The sequence below is a fragment of the Heterodontus francisci genome, chromosome 1 (genome assembly GCF_036365525.1).
Source record: "Heterodontus francisci isolate sHetFra1 chromosome 1, sHetFra1.hap1, whole genome shotgun sequence".
Classification (NCBI taxonomy): domain Eukaryota; kingdom Metazoa; phylum Chordata; class Chondrichthyes; order Heterodontiformes; family Heterodontidae; genus Heterodontus; species Heterodontus francisci.
In genome coordinates this window covers 286,686,563-286,709,030 of record NC_090371.1, presented here as the reverse complement: position 1 = coordinate 286,709,030, position 22,468 = coordinate 286,686,563, and the positions used below count along the sequence as shown (strand labels likewise).

The following is a 22,468-nucleotide window of genomic DNA, read 5'->3' as shown; positions in this document are numbered from 1 at the left end:
CTACAAGAGCAGGTCAGGAGCTGGGAATTCTGAGGCGAGCAACTCACCACCTGACTCCCCAAAGCATGTCCACCATCTACAAGGCACAAGTCAGGAGTATGATGGAATACTTTCCACTTGCCTAGATGAGTGCAGCTTCAACAACACTCAAGCTCCACATCGTTTAGGGCAAAGTAGTTTGTTTGATTGGCACTCCATGTACCACCTTAAACATTCACTCCCTCCACAACCGACGCACAGTGGCAGCAGTGTGCACTGCAGCAATTCACCAAGGCTCCGTCAGCACCTTCCAAACCTGCAACCTCTACCACCTAGAAGGACAAGGGCAGCAGACGTATGGGAACACCACCACCTGCAAGTTCCCCTCTAAGCCACACACCATCCTGACTTGGACCTATATCGCCGTTCCTTCACTGTCGCTGGATCAAAACTGGGAACTCCCTTCCTAACAGCCCCATGGGAGTACCCACACCAGATGAACAGCTCAAGAAGGCAGCTCACCACAACCTTCTCAAGGGCAATTAGGGATGGGCAACAAATACTGGCCTTGCCAGCGATGCTCACATCCCATGAAAGAATAAAAAAAATTGATGACCTAGACTTGGTTGTGCAGGGCATAGTTTATAAATTTGCAGATGACACAGAACTTGGAAGTATTGTGAACTGTGAGGAAGATAGTGATAGACTTCAAGAGGACCTGGACTGGTGGAATGGGCAGACACGTGACAGATGAAATTTAATGCAGAGAAGTGTGAAGTGATAAATTTTGGTAGGAAGAATGAGAAAATGCATTATAAAATAAAGGATACAATTCTAAAAAGGGTGCAGGAGCAGAGGGACTTAGGGGTATTATGTGCACAAATGATTGAAGGTGGCAGGGTAGCTGAGAAAGTGGTTAATAAGGCATTTTGGATCCTGGGCTTTATAAATAGAGGCATAGAGTACAAAAACAAGGAAAGTATGATGAACTTTTATGTTTAAAAAAAAAACTGGTTCAGCCTCAATTCTGGGCATCATGCTTTAAGAAGGTTGTGAAGGCATTGGAGAGGGTACAGAAAAGATTTGAGAATGGCTCTATGGATGAGAGACTTCAGTTACAAGAATAGATTCGAGAAGCTGGAGCTGTTCTCCATGGAGAAGAGAAGGCTCAGAGGAAATTTGATAGAGGTCTTCAAAATCATAAGGGGTCTGGACAGAGTATTTAGGGAGAAACTTCCCTTTGCTTGAAGGGTTGAGAACCAGAGGACACCAATTTATGGTGTATGGCAAAAGAACCAAAGGTGGTGACATGAGGGTACAGAGGAGATTTATGAGAATGCCTGGACAGGTGAATTTTAATTGATGAACGATTGGATCGGGTTGTTTTCTTTGGAACAGAGGAGGCTAAGGCGAGACTTAATTGAAGTGTATAAAATTATGAGGGATCTAGATAAAGTGAAGACTATATTCCCCTTGATTGGTGTTCATATCCGGGGGGCATAGATTTAGGGTAAGGGGTAGGAGGTTTAGAGGGGATTTGAGCTGAAATGTTTCCTTTCAGAGGGGATTTGGAACTCACTGCCTGAAAGGATGATAGAGGTAGAATTTCATAACATTTAAAAAGTACTTGGATATGCACTTGAACCTACAAGGCTGCAGACCAAGAGCTGGAAAGTGTGATTAAGCTGATGACTACTTGTCATCCAGCATGGACACGAAGGGCCAAATGGCCTCCTTCCATGCTGTAGATTTCTATGATTTTATTTCTATTTCTATGAAATCTTTTTATACAGTGGGTGTTTAAGATCTGAAATGCACTGCCTGAGAGTGTGGTAGATGCAGATTCAATCATGGCTTTCAAAAAGGGATTGGATAATTATCTGAAGAGAAAAAATTGCAGGGCTATTTGGAAAGGGCAGGGGAGTGGAGCTAACTGAGTTTCTTTTGCAGAGAGCGACACAGACACGAAGTGCTGAATTGCCTCCTTCTGTGCTATAACCATTCTATGCTTCTAAGATTCTACGATCCCACTTATTCAATAGGCTCTCTATATATGATGCCTATTTTGACAGTGCCGCTGGACACTAGTGCATATGGAGACAATATTGCTGTCGACAATGTTATCAATATTACTTACACACTAATAACCTGCTCACCATGCCCATTTTGGGTTCCGGCAGGACCACTTGATTCCAGAACTCATTACAGCATTGGTCTCAACATGAACAAATTGGCTGAGTTCCAGAGATGAGGTGAGAGTGACTGTCCTTGACATCAAGGCAGCACGGCATCAAGGAAACCTGCGAGAGCGGTGGGAAGGAGCGAGAGCCGAGCGGGGGATAAAGAACACTGGTGAGAGCAAGACTTCACTGAGAGCAGTGGGAAGGAGCAAGAGCTGAGCGGGGGATAAAGAACACCAGAGAGAGCGAGACTTCACTGAGAGCAGTGGGAAGGAGCCAGACCGAGCAGGGAATAAAGAGTTAACCAATCTGTAGGTTCAGTGCCTGCATTGGGAAAGACACCACAGGGGAGCAGGTAGGAGACTGGCTGGCGAGAATTTCCTATTTATCTTATGTAAACTAGGGAATTTCAATTGGGGTAAGTAGACATTAATAAAAAAAAATAGTGTAAACACAAGCAGGACTAGAGGCATTAAGTAAAATTCAATTATGAAAATAATTTGTTACGATCAGGTGAGAATGGGTCGAAGTGGTCCGTCTCCACCAGTTTAATTTCCCAAGATTGCCTTTAATGTCTTGTTAATGGGGACGGGCCAGATGAGGCACTCCAAACTTCTCAAGTCATTGTTCTGAAGGGGTCTAGCCAGACATTTCGATTCCCTCTTATTGCAATGGAATGCAAGGGATTTTGATGCAAATTTTGGTGGCCATTCTGGCTGCTAGCAGTCACCCTTATAAATAAAAAAAATTTAATTCGGGTTTCCAGCCGATAGATTTAAAAAAATCGTCATTCAACGTAGCACGTGCTCGTGACAAATTAATTAATTAGTTAATTAAAACATGATAAAGATGGCTGGGCTGGTGATGTGTTGTAGTATGAGGGAGCTGCTGTAATCCAAGGCAGCCATATCTGCAGTAAGTGCTTATGGCTTGAGGAGCTTAGGCTCAGAGTCAATGAGCTGGATACTGTGATGCATCAGGGAGGTGGTAAATTACCTTTGTTCCAGAAGGCAATCGCACCCCTTAGGTTAGTGTCTTGATTTAGTAAGTGACCGGGAACAGGATGGTGTGACTGCGAGTGAGGCAGGTATGGGGATCGACAAGGTAGAAGTGGAGGAGCCTCAACCCTTGCAATTGTCCAACAGGTTTGAGATTCTTGCCACTTGTATGATTGAGAGCGGGGTCTGCGGGTTGGATGAGTGAACTGATCATGGCACCATGATACAGGAAGCAATTCAAGCGGGGGGAGTAAATAGGAACGTAGTGGTAGCAGGGGACAGTATAGTTAGGGGAATAGATATATCTTCTCTGTAGCCGAGAGCGAGAGTCCAGATGGCTGTGTTGCCTGCCCGGTGCCAGGGTTTGGGACATCTGCTCAAGGCTAGAGTGGAACTTGCAGTGGGAGCGGGAGGATCCAGTTGTCGTGGTCCACATAGGTACCAGTGACATAGGTAAGACTAGGAAAGAGGTTCTGCGTAGGGAGTAAGAGCAGCTAGGAGCTTAAATTAAAAAGTAGAACTCAAAGATAACAATCTCTGAATTATTACTTCAGCCACAAGTAAATTGGAGTAGGGTAAATAAGATTAGGGAGTTAAATGTGTGGCTCAAAGATTAGTGTGGGAGAAATGGGTTTCAATTCTTGGGGCACTGGCACCAGTTCTAGGAAAAGTGGGAGCTGTGCCGTTGGGATGGTCTTCACCTGAACCGTGCTGGGACCAGTGTTATGGCGAGTTGTATATAGGCGGTAGAGAGAGCTTTAAACTAAATTGTGGGGTCACGATATCACATGAGGGACGATGTGGTAAATTGAAGGGAAAGGACAAGGCAAGAGAGCAAGGTAGCAGGGGAATTAATAATCAGAGCGTGGCAGGAAGGAACAGAGCATACAAACTTAAGTTGCTGGCAGATAAGGCCAGAGTTTGCAAAAAATAGTAAAAAGACAGAACTAAAGGTTCTGTATTTGAATACCTGTAGCATTCATAACAAAATGGATGAATTGTCAGCACAAATAGAAATAAATATGTATGAAATAAAAACAAGAAATGCTGGAAATACTGAGCAGGTCTGGCAGCATCTGTGGAGAGAGAAGCATAGTTAACGTTTCAGGTCAGTAACCCTTCATCAGAACTGGCAGAGCCAGAAATGTAATAGGTTTTAAGCAAGTAAAGCGAGGGTGGGGCAAGAGCAAACAGAAGAGATGTTGATAGGACAAGGTCACAGAGAATAACTGACCAGGATGTCATGGAGCAAAGGCAAAATGAAAGACAAAGCGTTAGTATAGAGAGGGTGTGAATGGACAGAAAACTGAACAGCCTAGCCCCAAGCACAAACATGAAAAAAAAGTGGGTAGGCACAGTAGAAACCAACTAAACAAACTCAAATAAAATAAACACATAAAAACGAAAAAATAACTAAAAATAAAAAGGGAGGCCCGTCATGCTCTGAAATTATTGAACTCCGTGTTCAGTCCGGCAGGCTGTAGTTTACCTAATTGGTAAATGAGATGCTGTTCCTTGAGCTTGCGTTGATGCTTACTGGAACACTGTAGCAAACCCAGGACAGAGATGTGGGCATGAGAGCAGGGGGGAGTGTTGAAATGGCCAGCAACCGGAAGCTTGGGGTCATGCTTTTGGACTGAGTGGAGGTGTTCCACAAAGCGGTCACCCAGTCTGCTTTTGGTCTCCCCAATGTAGAGGAGACCACATTGTGAGCAGCCAATACAGTATACTAAATTGAAAGAAGTACAAGTAAATCGCTCCTTCACCTAAAAGGAGTGTTTGGGGCCTTGGATAATGAGGAGAGAGGAGGTAAATGGGCAGGTATTACACCTCCTGCGATTGCAGAGGAAGATGCTGTGGGAAGGGGATGTGGTGGTACGGGTAATGGAGGAGTGGACCAGGGTGTCGCGGAGGGAACGATCCCTTCGGAATGCTGACTGGAAGGGATGGGGAAGATGCATTTGGTCGTGGCATCACGCTGGAGGTGGCGGAAATGGCCGAGGGTGATCCTTTGGATGCGGAGGCTGGAGGAATGGAAAGTGAGGACAAGGGGAACCCTGTCGCGGTTCTGGGAGGGAGGGGAGGGGGTGAGGGTAGAGGTGCGGGAAATGGGCCGAACACTGTTAGCCTGATAGCCATTGCAGAGACGAGGCTACAAGGTGACCAAGGCTGGGACCTGAATATTTAACAGTACTTGGCATTTTGGAAGGACAGGAAGCTAGGAAAAGGTGGTGGGGTAGCTCTGTCAATTAAGGATGACAGTACAATAGTGAGAGATGACCTTAGTTCAAAAGATCAAGATGTAGAATCAAGAAACAGCAAAGGTAAGAAGTCACTTGTGGGAGTAGTTTATAGGCCCCCCTAACAGTAGCTACACTGTAGGACAGGGTGTAATAGGAAGAAATAATGGGAACTTGAAGGAAAGGTCTGGCAACAATCATGGGTGATTTTCGTCTACAGATAGATTGACGAATCAGATCAGCAAAGGTAGCCTAGGTGATGCGTTTACAGAGTGTTTTCAGGAGATTTTCTTAGAACAGCATGTTCTAGAACCAACCAGAGAGCAAGCTACTCTGGGACCTGGTAGTGTGCAATGAGGCAGGATTAATTAATAACCTCATAGTAAAGGAGCCTCTAGGTAGCAGTTAACATAACGTGATTAAATTTCACATTCAATTTGAGGGAGAGAAGAGTGGGTCTAAGACTAGCGTTTTACATTTAAATAAAAGCAATTACAAGGATATGAGGACTGAACTGGCTAAAGTGAACTGGGAAATTAGGTTAAGGGGTAAGTCAGTAGAGATGCAGTGGCAGACATTTAAGGAGATCTTTCATAACACACAGCAAAGATACAATCCATCGAGGAAGAAAGACTAGAAGAATGCACCATTGTAGCTAACTAAGGAATTTAAAGATAGGATCATATTGAAGGAAAAATCCTCACAATTCTGCGAAGATTAGTGGTAGGTCAGAAGATTGGACAGAATTTAAAAACCAACAAAGAATGACTTTAAAAAAAATGAGGGAGAAATTAGAGAAAGCTATCTAATAGAACATTCTAAAGGGGGAGGGTGAACAGCCAGTTGTCGTTGTGCACATAGGCACCAATGATATAGGTAAAAAACGGGATGAGGTCCTACAAGCAGAGTTTAGGGAGTTAGGAGCCAAGTTAAAAAGTAGGACCTCAAAGGTAGTAATCTCAGGATTGCTACCAGTGCCACGTGATAGTCAGAGTAAAAATGAAAGAATAGTCAGGATGAATGCGCGGCTTGAGAGATGGTGCAGGAAGGAGGGGTTCAGATTTTTGGGACATTGGGACCGGTTCTGGGGGAGGTGGGACTATTACAAATTGGACGGTCTACACCTGGGCCGGACTGGAACCAATGTCCTTGGGGGTGCTTTTGCTAACGCTGTTGGGGAGGGCTTAAACTAATGTGGCAGGGGGATGGGAACCAATTGAGGAGGTCAGTGGACAGTAAGGAGATAGTAACAAAAGCCTGTAAGGAACTAGATAATGAAGTCAGTATGACTAAGGGGAAGAGCAGGCAGGGAGCAGATGATGAATGTAAAGGGACTGGTGGTCTGAGGTGCATTTGTTTTAATGCAAGAAGTGTAGTAGGTAAGGCAAATGAACTTAGGGCTTGGATTAGTACCTGGGAGTATGATATTGCTATTACTGAGACTTGGTTGAGGGAAGGGCATGATTGGCAACTAAATATCCCAGGATATCGATGCTTCAGGCGGGATAGAGAGGGAGGTAAAAGGGGTGGAGGAGTTGCATTACTGGTCAAAGAGGATATCACAGCTGTGCTGAAGGAGGGCACTATGGAGGACTCGAGCAGTGAGGCAATATGGACAGAACTCAGAAATAGGAAGGGTGCGGTAACAATGTTGGGGCTGTACTACAGGCCTCCCAACAGCGAGCGTGAGATAGAGGTACAAATATGTAAACAGATTATGGAAAGATGTAGGAGCAACAGGGTGGTGGTGATAGGAGATTTTAATTTTCCCAACATTGACTGGGATTCACTTAGTGTTAGAGGTCTAGATGGAGCAGAATTTGTAAGGAGCATCCAGGAGGGTTTTCTAGAGCAGTATGTAAATAGTCCAACTCGGGAAGGGGCCATACTGGACCTGGTGTTGGGGAATGAGCCCGGCCAGGTGTTTGAAGTTTCAGTAGGGGACTACTTTGGGAATAGTGATCACAATTCCGTAAGCTTTAAAATACTCATGGACAAAGACGAGAGTGGTCCTAAAGGAAGAGTGCTAAATTGGGGGAAGGCCAACTATACCAAAATTCGGCAGGAGCTGGTGAATGTAGATTGGGAGCAGCTGTTTGAAGGTAAATCCACATGTGATATGTGGGAGGCTTTTAAAGAGAGGTTGATTAGCGTGCAGGAGAGACATGTTCCTGTGAAAATGAGGGATAGAAATGGCAAGATTAGGGAACCATGGATGACAGGTGAAATTGTGAGACTAGTTAAGAGGAAAAAGGAAGCATACATAAGGTCTAGGCGGCTGATGAAAGACGAAGCTTTGAAAGAATATCGGGAATGTAGGACCAATCTGAAACGAGGAATTAAGAGGGCTAAAAGGGGTCATGAAATATCTTTAGCAAACAGGGTTAAAGAAAATCCCAAAGCCTTTTATTCATATATAAGGAGAAAGAGGGTAACTAGAGAAGGGATTGGCCCACTAAAGGACAAAGGAGGAATGTTATGCTTGGACTCAGAGAAAATGGGTGAGATTCTAAACGAGTACTTTGCATCGGTATTCACCGAGGAGAGGGACATGACGGATGTTGAGGTTAGGAACAGATGTTTGATTACACTAGGTCAAGTCGGCATAAGGAGGGAGGAAGTGTTGGGTATTCTAAAGGGCATTAAGGTGGACAAGTCCCCAGGTCTGGATGGGATCTATCCCAGGTTACTGAGGGAAGCGAGAGAGGAAATAGCTGGGGCCTTAATAGATATCTTTGCAGCATCCTTAAACACGGGTGAGGTCCCGGAGGACTGGAGAATTGCTAATGTTGTCCCCTTGTTTAAGAAGGGTAGCAGGGATAATCCAGGTAATTATAGACCGGTGAGCCTGACGTCAGTGGTAGGGAAGCTGCTGGAGAAGATATTGAGGGATAGGATCTATTCCCATTTGGAAGAAAATGGGCTTATCAGTGATAGGCAACATGGTTTTGTGCAGGGAAGGTCATGTCTTACCAACTTAATAGAATACTTTGAGGAAGTGACAAAGTTGATTGATGAGGGAAGGGCTGTCGATGTCATATACATGGACTTCAGTAAGGCGTTTGATAAGGTTCCCCATGGCAGGCTGATGGAGAAAGTGAAGGCGCTTGGGGTCCAAGGTGTACTAGCTAGATGGATAAAGAACTGGCTGGGCAACAGGAGACAGAGAGTAGCAGTGGAAGGGAGTTTCTCAAAATGGAGACGTGTGACCAGTGGTGTTCCACAGGGATCCGTGCTGGGATCACTGTTGTTTGTGATATACATTAATGATTTGGAGGAAAGTATAGGTGGACTGATTAGCAAGTTTGCAGACGACACTAAGATTGGTGGAGTAGCAGATAGTGAAGGGTCTGTCAGAGAATACAGCAGAATATAGATAGTTTGGAGAGTTGGGCAGAGAAATGGCAGATGGAGTTCAATCAGGGCAAATGCGAGGTGATGCATTTTGGAAGATCCAATTCAAGAGTGAACTATACAGTAAATGGAAAAGTCCTGGGGAAAATTGATGTCCAGAGAGATTTGGGTGTTCAGGTCCACTGTTCCCTGAAGGTGGCAACGCAGGTAAATAGAGTGGTCAAGAAGGCATACGGCATGCTTTCCTTCATCGGACGGGGTATTGAGTACAAGAGTTGGCAGGTCATGTTACAGTTGTTTAGGACTTTGGTTCAGCCACATTTGGAATACTGCGTGCAGTTCTGGTCGCCACATTACCAAAAGGATGTGGATGCTTTGGAGAGGGTGCAGAGGAGGTTCACCAGGATGTTGCCTGGTATGGAGGGCGCTAGCTATGAAGAGAGGTTGAGTAGATTAGGATTATTTTCATTAGAAAGACGGAGGTTGAGGGGGGACCTGATTGAGGTGTACAAAATCATGAGAGGTATAGACAGGGTGGATAGCAAGAAGCTTTTTCCCAGAGTGGGGGATTCAATTACTAGAGGACACTAGTTCAAAGTGAAAGGGGAAAAGTTTAGGGGGGATATGCGTGGAAAGTTCTTTACGCAGAGGGTGGTGGGTGCCTGGAACGCATTGCCAGCGGAGGTGGTAGATGCGGGCACGATGGCGTCTTTTAAGATGTATGTAGACAGATACATGAATGGGCAGGAAAAAAAGAGATACAGACCCTTAGAAAACAGGCGACATGTTTAGAGAGAGGATCTGGATCGGCGCAGGCTTCGAGGGCCGAAGGGCCTGTTCCTGTGCTGTAATTATCTTTGTTCTTTGTTCTATCTAGAAATATAAAAACAGATAGTCAGAGTCTCTACAAGTATTTAAAAAGGAAAAGAGTAACAAAAGTGAGTCTGGGGAATTAATAATGGGAAATAAGGAAATGGTGGAAGTGTTGAACAGATATTTTGTGTCTGTTTTCACTGTAGAAGACAACATCTCAAATACTTGCAAATGAAGAGGTGAAAGGGTAGGGGGAAGGAACTTAAAACAATTACAATTATCAGGGAAAGGGTACTGAGAAAACTAAGAACTATTAGGCTGACAAGTCCTCAGGACCTGATGGACTTTATCCTGGGGTCTTAAAAGAAGTAGCTGCTGAGATAGTAGATACATTGGTTCCTTAGATTCTGGAAGGGTCCCATCAGATTGGAAAATAGTGAATGTAACTCCTCTATTCAGGAAAGGAGGGAGACAGAAAGCAGGAAACTACAGGCCAGTTAGCCTAATATCTGCCATAGTGAAAATGCTGGAATCTATTATTAAGGAGGTTACAGCAGGACACACAAAATCTCTTAATGCAATCAGGCATAATCAACATGGTTTTGTGAAAGGGGAATTATGTTCGATTAATTTATTAGAGTTCTTTGAGGAAGTAATAAGCAATGTAGATCAAGGGGAACCTATAGATGTGTATTTGGATTTCCAAAAGGTGTTTGATAAGGTGCCACATCAAAGGTTACTTCGCAAAATAAGAGCTCATGGTCTAGGGGGTAACATATTAGCGTGGATAGAGGATTGGTTAGTTAACAGGAAGAGAGTAGGGATAAATGGGTCATTTTTGAGTTGGCAAGTTTAACTAGTGGAGTGCCACAGGGTTCAGTGCTGGAACCTCACATATGGTAGTGATAGGAGACAGTATAGTCAGGGGGATAGATACTGTTCTCTGCAGCCGAGACTGGGAGCTCCGACGACTGTGTTGCCTGCCTGGTGCCAGGGTTAAGGACATCTTGCGGCTGGAGAGGAACCTGGAGTGGGAGGGGCAGGATCCAGTTGTTGTGGTCCATGTGGGAACCAATGACATAGGTAGAACCAGAAATGATCTGCTTAGTGAATTTGAGGAATTAGGGTCCAATCTAAAATGCAGAACATCAAAGGTAATCATCTCCGGATTGTTACCTGAGCCACGTGCAAATTGGCACAGCATCAAGCAGATTAGAGAACTAAATGCGTGGCTCAAAGAGTGGTGTGGGAAGGTGGTGTTTCGATTCCTTGGGGCACTGGCATCAGTACTCCGGGAAGAGGGAGCTATTCCGTTGGGATGGGATTCATTGAACCAGGCTGGGACCAGTGTCCTGGTCAATCGCTTAACTAGGGCTGTGGACAGGGCTTTTTTTTTATTTGTTCCTGGGATGTGGGCGTTGCTGCCTAGGCCAGCATTTATTGCCCATCCCTAATTGCCCTTGAGAAGGTGGTGGTGAGCTGCCTTCTTGAACCGCTGCAGTCCATGTGGTGTAAGTACACCTACAGTGCTGTTGGGAAGGGAGTTCCAGGATTTTGACCCAGTGACAGTGAAGGAATGGCGATATAGTTCCAAGTCAGGATGTGGCCTTGGAGGGGAACCTACAGGTGGTGGTGTTCCCATGTGACTGCTGCCCTTGTCCTTCTAGGTGGTAGAGGTCGCGGGTTTGGAAGGTGCTTTCTAAGGAGCCTTAGTGCGTTGCTGCACTGCATCTTGTAGATGTTGCACACTGCTGCCACTGTGCGTCGGTGGGAAATTTAGAAATCCAAAGAGAGAGGTCAGGGCATTATAGCAGGATAGTGATGTGGGTCAATTCCAACAGAATGGGACAGGAAGGGTCAGAGTTTAATAAAAATTGTACATTGGCAAATAAGGTCGTTGCAGGGAATAGAGGTGAAAAAAAATTAAAGTTCCTTTTATATGGATGCACGAAGCATCTGTAATAAGATAGATGCACTAATAGCACGAATAGAGGTAAATGATGTAGATCTAATTGCCATTACCAAGACATGGTTACAAGGTGATCAAGGTTGGGAACTGAATATTCCAGGGTATGCAATATTTCAGAGAGACTGACAGAAGGGCAAAGGAGGAGGGGTAGCCCTGATAGTAAAGGATGACATAAAGACATTAATAAGGGATCTGGCCTCAGAAGATCATGAAGTAGAATCAGTTTGGTTGGAAATTAGGAATAGCAGGAGTCAGATAACACTGGTGGGAGTAGTTTACAAGCCCCCTAACAGTAGTTATATTATTGGACAGAACATTAAACAGGAAATTATTGGAGAGTGTAAAAGAGGTAATATATTAATTCCAAACCCGCGACCTCAATCACTTCGAAGGATAAGGGCAGCAGATACATGGGAACATCACCACCTGGAAGTTCCCGTCCAAGTCACACACCATCCTGACTTGGAACTATATCGTCGTTCCTTCACTGTCGCTGGGTCAAAATCCTGGAACTCCCTTCCTAACAGCACTGTGGGTGTCCCTACCTCACATGGACTGCAGCGGTTCAAGAAGGCAGGTCACCACCACCTTCTCGAGGGCAATTAGGGATGGGCAATAAATGCTGGCCTAGCCAGTGACGCTCACATCCCGTGAATGAATAAAAAAAAATGGTAGGGGACTTCAATCTGCATATGGTCTGGGACAATCAAATTGGCAACAGTAGTCTAGAAGATGAGTTTGTAGAATGTTTTTATGACAGTTTCTTGGAGCAATAGTAGAACCGACTAGGGGTAATGCTATCTCAGATCTCGTACTCTGTAATGAAGCGGTGTTAATAAATGATATAATCGTAAAGGATCCACTGGGAAACAGTGATCATAATACCATTGAATTTCATGTTAAGTTTGAAAGTGGCACATTTCAATCACAAACAAGAATCTTAAACTTAAAGCCAATATTGAAGGTATGAGGGGAGAACTGGCTAAGGTTAATTGGGTAAATAGACTGGAAGATATGGCAGTAAATGAACAGTGGGAAACAATTCAAAGGTTCAACGAAGTACATTCTGTTCCAAAACAAGACCCATCCGTGGCTCACTCAGGAAATTAAGGACAGTAGACTAAAAGAAGAGGCTTACTATGCTGCAAAAAATAGCAGCAAGTCTGAGGATTGGGAGTGTTTTGGAAACCAGCAAAGGGCCACCAAAAAGTTGATATGGGAAAAAATAGAATGAGAGTAAATTAGCCAGCAATATAAAAACAGATGGTAAAAGCTTTTATATGTACATGAAAAAGAAGAGAGTAGGTAAAGTAGATGTTGGTCCCTTAGAGGCAGAGACAGGCTAAATCATCATGGGAAATGGCAGAGGATTCAACAAATATTTTGTCTTCACAGTAGAAAACACTAGTTCCATACCAGAAATAAGCAATAACCTAGGGGCTAAAAAGAGTGAGGAAATTAAGGATATTGATATCAGCTGAGAAAAAGTATTGGAGAAACTTGAGGGACTAAAATCTGACAGGTCCCCAGGACCAGATGGCCTACATCCCAGGGTTCTAAAAGAGTGAGCTGCAGAGATAGTGGCTGCACTGGCTATGATTTTTCAGAATTCCTTCGATTCAGAAATGGTCCCGTCAGATTGGAAGTTGGCAAATATTACACCGCTTTTCAAGAAAGGAGGTAGAAAGAAAACAGAGAACTACAGGCCAGTTAGCCTAACATCAGTTGTTGGGAAGATGCTGGAAAATATTATTAAAGAAGTCTTAACATTGCACTTGGGAAAGCATAATATGATTCGAACAAGTCAGCATGGTTTTACTAAAGTGAGATCCTGTTTGACAAATTTATTAGAGCTTTTGCGGATGTAACTAGTAGGGTCGATAAAGGGGAACCAGTAGCTGTAGTATACCTGGATTTCCAAAAGACATACGATAAGATGCCACAGAAAAGATGAATAAACAAGGGCTCATGGCGTTGGGTAATATATTAGCGTGGATAGAGGATTGGTTAACAGGCAGGAAGCAGAGAGTGGGCATAAATGGGGCATTTTCAAGTTGGCAGACAGTGAATAGTGGGGTGCCGCAAGGATCAGTGCTGGGGCCTCAGCTATTTACACTCTATATTAATGACTTGGATGAAGAGACAGAGTAATATTTCTAAGTTTGCTGATGATACAAAGCTTTGTGGAAAGGTAAGCTGCAGGGAGGATGTGGAAAGGCTGCAAAGAGATATAGACGGGTTCAGTGATTGGGCAACAAGATGGCAAATGGAGTATAATGTAGGGAAGTGTGAAGTTGTTCACATTGGTCGTAAAAATAGAAAAGCAGAATATTTTTTAAAAGGTGTGAAGCTGGTAAGTGTTAATGTTCAGAGAGACTTGTGGGCACTCATACAAGGAATGTACAAAGTTAACATGCAAGTGCAGCAGGCTATTAGGAAGGCAAATGGCATGTTGGCCTTTATTGCAAGGGGATTGGAGTACAGGAATAAAGAAGTCTTACTAAAGTTGTGCAGGGCTTTTGTGAGACCGCACCTGGAATACTGTGTGCAGTTTTGATCTCCACATTTAAGAAGGGATATACTTGTACTGGAGGCAGTGCAACTAAGATTTGCTAAATTGGTCCCTGGGATTGGGGGGGGGGGGGGGCTGCGGGGGGGTTGGCCTATGTGAGGCTGAGTAAATTGGACCTGTATTCTCTGGAGTTTAGAAGAATGAGAGGTGATCTAATTGAGCTGTACAAGATTCTGAAAGGGCTAGATAGGGTAGCAGCTGAGAGATTGTTTCCACTGTCAGGGAATCTAGAACACGGGGACACAGTCTCAGGATAAGGGCTAATCATTCAGGACTGAGATGAGAAATTACTATACTCAAAGGGTTGTGATTCTTTGTAATTCTCTGCGCCAGAGGGTTGTGGACTCTCCATCATTGAATGTATTTAAAGCTGGGATAGATAGATTTTTGGTCTTGCGGGGAATCGATGGATACGGGGAGTGGGCAGGAAAGTGGAATTGAAGCTCAAGATCAGCCCTGATCCTATTGAATGATGGAGCAGCCTCGATGGGCCATATGGTCTACTTCTGCTCCTATTTCTTGTGTTCCTATTTACAATCTATGTAAATGACTTGGATGAGAGGACCGAATGTATGGTTGCTAAGTTTGCTGATGACACAAATATAGAAGAGTAAGTTATGAGGAGGATATAAAGTGTTTGCAAAGGGATATAGATAGGTTAAGTGGGCAAAAATTTGGTAGATGGAGTATAATGTGGGAAAATGTGGTCTTGTCCACTTTGACAGGAAGAGTAGAAAAGCAGTATATTACTTAAACGGAGTGAGATTGCAGAACTCTGCAGTACAGAGGGATCTGGCTATCCTGATACATGAATCACAAAAAGTTAGTATGCGGATGCAGCAAGTGATTCGGAAGGTGAATGGAATGTTGTTTATTGCAAGGGGAATGGAATATAAAAGTAATGAAATTTTGCTACAGTTGTACAGGGCGCAGTGGTTAGCACCGCAGCCTCACAGCTCCAGCGACCTGGGTTCAGTTCTGGGTAATGCCTGTGCAGAGTTTTCAAGTTCTCCCTGTGACCGCGTGGGTTTCCGCTGGGTGCTCCGGTTTCCTCCCACAGCCAAAGACTTGCAGGTTGATAGGTAAATTGGTCATTGTAAATTGCCCCTAGTGTAGGTAGGTGGTAGGAGAATGGTAGGGAATATGGGATTAATGTAGGATTAGTATAAATGGGTGGTTGTTGGTCGGCACAGACTTGGTGGGCCGAAGGGCCTGTTTCAGTGCTGTATCTCTCTATGACTCTATTGGTGAGACCACATCTGGAGTATTATGTCCAGATTTGCTGTCCTTACTTGAGAAAGGATAGTATTGCATTGGAAGCAGTTCAAAGAAGGTTCACTTGACTGATTCCTGGGATGAAGGGGTTATCTTAGGAAAGGTTGGACAGGCTGGGCCTGTTTCCATTGGAGTGTAGAAGAATTAGGTGATTTTATTAAAACATATAAGATGCTGAGGGGACTTGTCAGGGTGGATGCTGAGAGGATGTTCCCCCTTTATGAGAAAGATTAGAACCAGGGGATGCAGTTTAAAAATAAGAGGCCTTCCATTTAAGACAGATGAGGAGAATTTTTTTCTGAGGTTTGTTTGGTTGTGGAATTCTTTTTCCCAGAGAGCAGTGGAGGCAGGGTCATTGAATATTTTTAAGGCTGAGTTGGATCAATTCTTGATTGACAAGGGAGTCAAAGGGTATGGGGTTAGGCAGGAAAGTAGAGTTGAGGCCACAATTAGATCAGCCATGATCTTATCAAATGGCAGAGCAGGCTTGAGGAGCCGAATGGCCTACTCATACTCCTGCTCCTAATTCGTATATTCTTAAAATTGAACTCTGTAAATTAGGGGGAAACTCTCCATTGGCTGGAGTTGTATCTTGCGAAAGTTAATTGTTGTTGGTGGAAGCCAACCATCTCTGACCCAAGACATCGTTGTAGGAGTTCCTCAGGGCAGGGTCCCAGGTCCAACCATCTTCAGCTGCTCCATCATTCATCTCTTCCATCATAAGATCAGAAGTGAGCATCATTCGCTAATGATTGCACATTGTTCAGTTCCATTCCCAACTCCAGATAATGCAGTCCATGCCCACATGCAGCAAGACCCGGACAACATTCAGGCTTGAGTTGGTAAGTGGCAAGTAACATTTGCGCCACACTAGTGGCAAGCAATTACCATCTCTAACAAAAGATTCTAACCACCTCCCCATGATATTGAACAACATTGCCATCGTTGAATGCCCCACCATCAACATTCTAGGGGTCACCATTGAACAGAAACTTTACTAGACCAGCCACATAACTACAGCAGGTACAAGAGCAGGTCAGAGGCTGGGTACTCTGCGGCAAGTAATTCACCGCCTGACTCCCCAAATCTTTTCCATCATCTATGAGGCACGAGTCAGGATTGTGATGGTATACTCTCCATTTGCCTGGATGAGTGCAGCTCCAACAGCACTCTAAGCTCAACACCATCCAGGACAAAGCAGCTCAGTTAACTGGCACCCCACTTACCACCTTAAACATTGTTCCCTCCACTGCTTGCGCACTGTGGCAGCAGTGTGTACCATATTCGAGATGAACTGCAGCAACTCTCCAAGGCTTTTTTCACAGCACCTTTGAAACCTGCGACCTCTATTCCGTGGAAGCACCAAGACAGCAGACAAGTGGAATGCCACCACCTGCAAGTTCCCCTCCAAGTCTCACACCATCCTGACTTGGGAATATATCGCAATTCATTCCTCGTCGCTGAGTCAAAATCCTGGAATTCATTACCCGACAGCACAGTGGGTTGTACCTTTACCACATGGACTGCTGCAGTTCGAGAAGGGCAATGAGGATGGGCAACACCTGCTGGCCTTGTGAGCAACGCCCACATCCTATGAATGAATTTTTAAAAAATTTACACCATTATGCGAAGGTGTTTTTTCCATAATTATTTTCAACAACAGATGTTATATGTAAGAATAGCTTTAATAGTGCAAGTTCCCACAATGAATGAATGCTTGCTATTGGAATATATTCAAATTTGGACACTCAGGTTAGGTCTAGAACTGTTTGCTAAATATAGCTTCCTCTGCTCTGCCCCAAAAATGTACTTCAATGCCAACCTGCTACATCCTCTTCCATTGAAATTCCCAACTTAGATGACCAAATTAAGGGAGGCTTTTGTGCTGAGAGTAAATTGCCCACAGCGAGCTCAGTTAAAACTGCCCAACTTCGATTTCACATGGGACCCTTGTAATCAGAAAACACTGATTGTGTTTCATCTATCAATCAGGATGTATCTGGACCTATTTCCAACAAGCTTGCTTTGGATGAAAAGGTCCTTCCCCTCCATTTGCTGTGGTACAACCAGAATACCAGTGTCTTCCCATTACAGTATATAGCAGCTACTTGAGATCTCGCCCCAGTCATCCTTCCAGCTGTTGTATCACTCTTCTGCTTAGAGAAATTTTATGACATCTGTCCTAAATTTCTCTTTATACTACCACATCTGTGCCCTGTATCCTGCTGCTCTGGTGTATTTGCAAGTCATGTTTCTGTTTTCTGTATTCCATATTGTTCTCTTTCAGATAACTTCTGAGAAGCTGTGGCTTGTCAACTGGTTCCACGTAACTCCTCGCTTCAGTATTGGGAATCAGTCTGGTGGCTCTCTTTTGTACCTCCTCCTGCATATTGTGGCCATAAGAACTGTAGCCAGTACTCTGTGTGACTTAACCCCCAGAGCACTGAACAACTCCATTACATCTGGGGACTTGACCTTGACTGATTTGGCAAAATTATGCAGCATCCTGTTCCTTTGATTTATTCTGGCTGACTGGCCTTTAATTACTTCGTCTTTCCCTTCTGCCCTTTTTAAACAATGGTTTAACTCTAAGGACTTAGAGTTGTGTCCAGTTTTGGGGAGTGTCTCTGCTGTCTCTTTCCATTGTTGCAGCATCAATATCCAATAATACTGCAGAGAATATTTATTAAAGTAAATATGTACTGTGCTATGTGTCTGCTTTTCCTCAAGGTAAGCATCTGTTTGGAATGCAATAGCAGTAAGCTGCGTGGGTTAAAGAGGAAGTGGATTCGCTGTTCGGCACAAGCTACTGTTCTGCACCTGAAGAAATTTATCGCCAAAAAACTCAACCTAGCATCATTTAATGAGGTAATTTTTGAAAATATAGATATCACAGCTAATATAGTAAATTCTTTTGGAAATGCATACATATTTGCAAATATCTACTTTATACACTATAGCCTTGTTAAATTAATGTTTTGGGGCATTATATATGTAGGAAATTCCAAGGATTAGTGTATTACGTTGTATTTGCAATACTGTATTACTGTGTTTATCTCCTGCTCACTTTGTTTGAGTGTAAGTTGAGTCACAGAGTTAGCATGCAGGTACAGCAAGTAATTAGTAAGGCAAATGGAATGTTGTATTTAATGCAAGGAGAATGGAGTATGAAAGTACAGAAGTGTTGCTACAACTGTCCAGGACATTGGTGAGACCTAGAGTACTGTGTACAGCTTTGGCCTTACTTAAAGAAGGATATACTTGCTTTGGAGGCAGTTCAGAGAAGATTCACTAGACTGATTCTGGGGATGAAGGAGTTGTCTTATGAGGAAAGGTTGAGCAGGTTGGGCCCATACTCATAAGAGTTTAGAAGATTGAGAGGTGATCTTACTGAAATATAAAAGATTCTGAAGGGTCTTGACAGGGTAGATGCTGAGAGGATGTTTACCCTTGTGAGGGAATCTAGAACTAATGGGCACAGTTTCAAATTAAGGGGTCTCCCATTTAGGACTCAGATGAGGAGGAAATTTTTTTTTCTCTCAGGGTTGTTAGTGTTTAGAATTATCTTCCCCAGCAAGCAGCGGAGGCTGGGTCATTAAATATATTCAAGGTTGAGTTAGACAGATTCCGATTGACAAGGGAGTCAAGAGTTATGGGGCAGGCAAGAAAGTAGAGTTTAGGTAACAATCAGATCAGTCAAAATCATGTTTGGTGTAGTAGGCTTGAGGGGCTGAATGGCCTCCTATTCCTATTTCTTATGAGTCCTTATTGGCTATAGCATTGTAAGTTTTTTTTTCTGTTTTGTCATATGTCTTTGCTCTCTGAGGCTATAGTGATTCAACGGATTAGCAGATTTTTATTAATTTGAGTTAATTCAGATGCCCTGCAAATGTATCGTACTGCAATATGGAGGGTCAATTACTGTATAGCAAACAACTTTTCTTTTTGTTGCTTTTTGTGTTTGTTTTCTTTCCCTTTCCCTCAACTAGAATTTGTAATACGTCCCTGTGAAATTCTCAGTTATCGACATCAGCTAAGTACTTGTCTCCCTCAAGAGTTTCAAATCTTTTAATAGCCTTTTCCATTTACCTACGCCTCTGCTTTTTAATTCCAAAGTATTTAGTACTTCCATTTATCCATTCTACATTTACTGCTGATATGCTTAATATGCAGCTCTGTTTGTGAGAACTTGCTTTGCTCCTGATCCCACTGGCTTTCTATTTCTCAAGCATCTCTTTGCTTTACTTTGTCTTGCATTTCTTCTATTTTCCTGTTGTGCATGCTGTCGGTCTTATGATCTCTCTCAACATTTCTGCCATATCCTGTTGCATGCACGCTGCTTCTTCTGTTTCTCTATCATGTTTCTTGTCGTGCGTGTTCTGTCTTATGCTCTCTCTCTCTCTCTCTATCTGATTCATTCTCTGAGTTTCACTACATGTCTGTTTCTCTGTTTTGCATCTTCTCTTGTGTTCTCTTATGTTCCTGCTTGCTCTAAACCTAAGTGATATGTATTTGATAATGAGCTCAGGTAACATTTTATTGTAGGTTCTGCAGTGCAGCTTTCTTCATTTTTAAATTGAAAGCTGATCATTGTATTGTGACCTGTTAAGGGCTTGTTGTGGACAAAGAGGGTGATACATGCTTAGAGCTGAAGGTCCAAGGCTAGAAAATTTAATGAGTATTTTGTATCAGAGTTTACTAAGGAAGAGGATGCTGACAAATATCGGTAGAAGCGGAGATGGTAGAGGTAATGGATGGGGTGAAAATTGATGGGAAGGATGTAATAGAAAGGCTGGCTATGGATAAATCGCCTGGTCCGGATAGCTTGCATCCCAGTTGCTAAAGGAAGTGGGAATGGAGATAATGGAATGACTGGCCATAATCTTCCAAACGTCCCTGGATACAGGGGGATGCCAGAGGATTGGAGAGTGGCAGATGTGACACTGCTATTTAAGAAAAGGTATAAGGATATTCCTAGTAACTGCAGGCTGATCAGTTTAACATCAGTGCTAGGTAATGTTTTGGAAACAATACTCGGAAAAAAAATCCACACACGTTTGGAGAGGTTTGAGTGAATTAAAAGGCAGATCATGCTTGACTATTCTATTTGAATCTTTTGATGAAGTAACAAAGCAGGTTAATGAAGAGAAAGCAATGGATGTTGTCTATATGGATTTTAAGATAGCATTTAACAAAGTACCACATAAAAGGCTGGCGTATGGTGTGTTGGCTTTCATTAATAGGGGGATTGAGTTTAAGAGCTGCGAGGTTATGCTGGTTTGACCACACTTGGAATATTGTGTTCAGTTCTGGTCGCCTCATTGTAGGAAGGATGTGGACGCTTTAGAGAGGGTGCAGAGGAGATTTACCAGGATGCTGCCTGGACTGGAGGGCATGTCCTACGAAGAAAGGTTGAGGGAGCTAGGGCTTTTCTCATTGGAGCGAAGAAGGATGAGAGGTGACTTGATAGAGGGGTACAAGATGATGAGAGGCATAGATAGAGTGGATAGTCAGAGACTTTTTCCCAGGGTGGAAAGGGCTATCACCAGGGGGCATAATTTTAAGGTGATTGGAGGAAGGTTTCGGGGAGATGTCAGAGGTAGGTTCTTTACACAGAGAGTGGTGGGTGCGTGGAATGCGCTGCCAGCGGTGGTAGTAGAAGCAGATACATTAGGGGCATTTAAGCGACTCTTGGATAGGTACATGGATGATAGTAGAATGAAGGGTAGGTAGTTAGTTTGATCTTAGAGTAGGTTAAAGGTTCGGCACAACATCGTGGGCCGAAAGGCCTGTACTGTGCTGTACTGTTCTATGTTAACAAAACTGGAGCTCATCGAATAGGAGGGTTAGTGTCAGCTTGGATTTTTTTTTAAATCGGCTTAAGGACAGAAAACAAGAAGTAGTGGTAAATGGTTGTCTTTCAGACTGGAGGATGTTGGACAGTGGTATTCCCCAAGGGTCAGTGGTAGGACCACTGCTTTATTGATTTTTATGTGAATGATATGAACTGCCTGCAACTGGACATAACTGGGCTAGCAGTTTGGGCAGACAAGTGGCAGATGGAATTTAATACAGACAAGCGAGGTGATGCATTTTGGCAGACGGGATAAGGTGAGACAATATAGACTTAATGGTGCAGTTCTAAAGTGTGTGCAGGAACAGAGGGACCTGGGGTGCATGTACACCAAACTTTGAAAGTGTCAAGACGCACTGAGAGTGTGATTAGAAAAGCATATTGGATCTTGGGCTTCATAAAAAGAAGCATAGAGTACAAAAGCAGGGAAGTTATGCTGAAGCTCTGGTTAGGCCCCAGCTAGAGTATTGCGTCCAGTTCTGGTCACCACACTTTAGGAAGGATGTGAGGGTCCTTGAGAAGGTATAGAGGAGATTTACCAGAATGGTTCTAGGGATGGGGGATTTTAGTTACATGGTTGGGTTGGAAAAGTTGGGTTTGTTCTTCATGGAGCAAAGGAGATTGAGGGGAGATTTGATAGTGGTGTGCAAGATTATTACAGGCTTAATAAGTTAAACAAGGAAAAACTTCCCATTAGCTGATGGTACAAAGTCTAGGGGACACAGGTTGAAGGTTTTGGGCAAGCGATATAGGGGAAATGTGAGGAAGAACTTTGTTACACAGCAAGAGGTAATGGCCTGGAACTCGCTGCCCACGAGGGCGATGGAAATGGAGACAATCAATGATTTCAAAAGGAAATTGGATGGGCACTTGAAGGAAATAAACTTGCAGAGATACGGGGATTGATCAGGGGAGTGGGACTGATTAGTTTGCTCTCCAGGGTGCCGGCATTGACTCGATGGGCTAAAGGGCTGCCTCCTTTGCTAGAATGATTCTATTTATAACCTAAAGTGCTTGGCTGCATCAACAGAATAAATCTATATTTATTTTTTAAAATTTTATTTAGAGATACAGCACTGAAACAGGCCCTTCGGCCCACCGAGTCTGTGCCGACCATCAACCGCCCATTTATACTAATCCTAGACTAATTCCATATTCCTACCACATCCCCACCTGTCCCTATATTTCCCTAACACCTACCTATACTCGGGGCAATTTATAGTGGCCAATTTAC

General features: G+C 43.6%; 1 protein-coding gene across 2 annotated transcripts in view; it reads left to right on the top strand.

The window, feature by feature from the left end:
• Positions 1–22,468, top strand: part of LOC137377586 (polycomb group RING finger protein 3) — a 283,609-nt gene that overhangs the window by 229,228 nt on the left and 31,913 nt on the right. For both annotated transcript variants that reach the window (XM_068047388.1, XM_068047379.1), the window contains exon 8: positions 18,111–18,248. In XM_068047388.1, the coding sequence (XP_067903489.1) occupies positions 18,111–18,248 (138 nt within the window). The remainder of the gene's footprint in view (positions 1–18,110; positions 18,249–22,468) is intronic.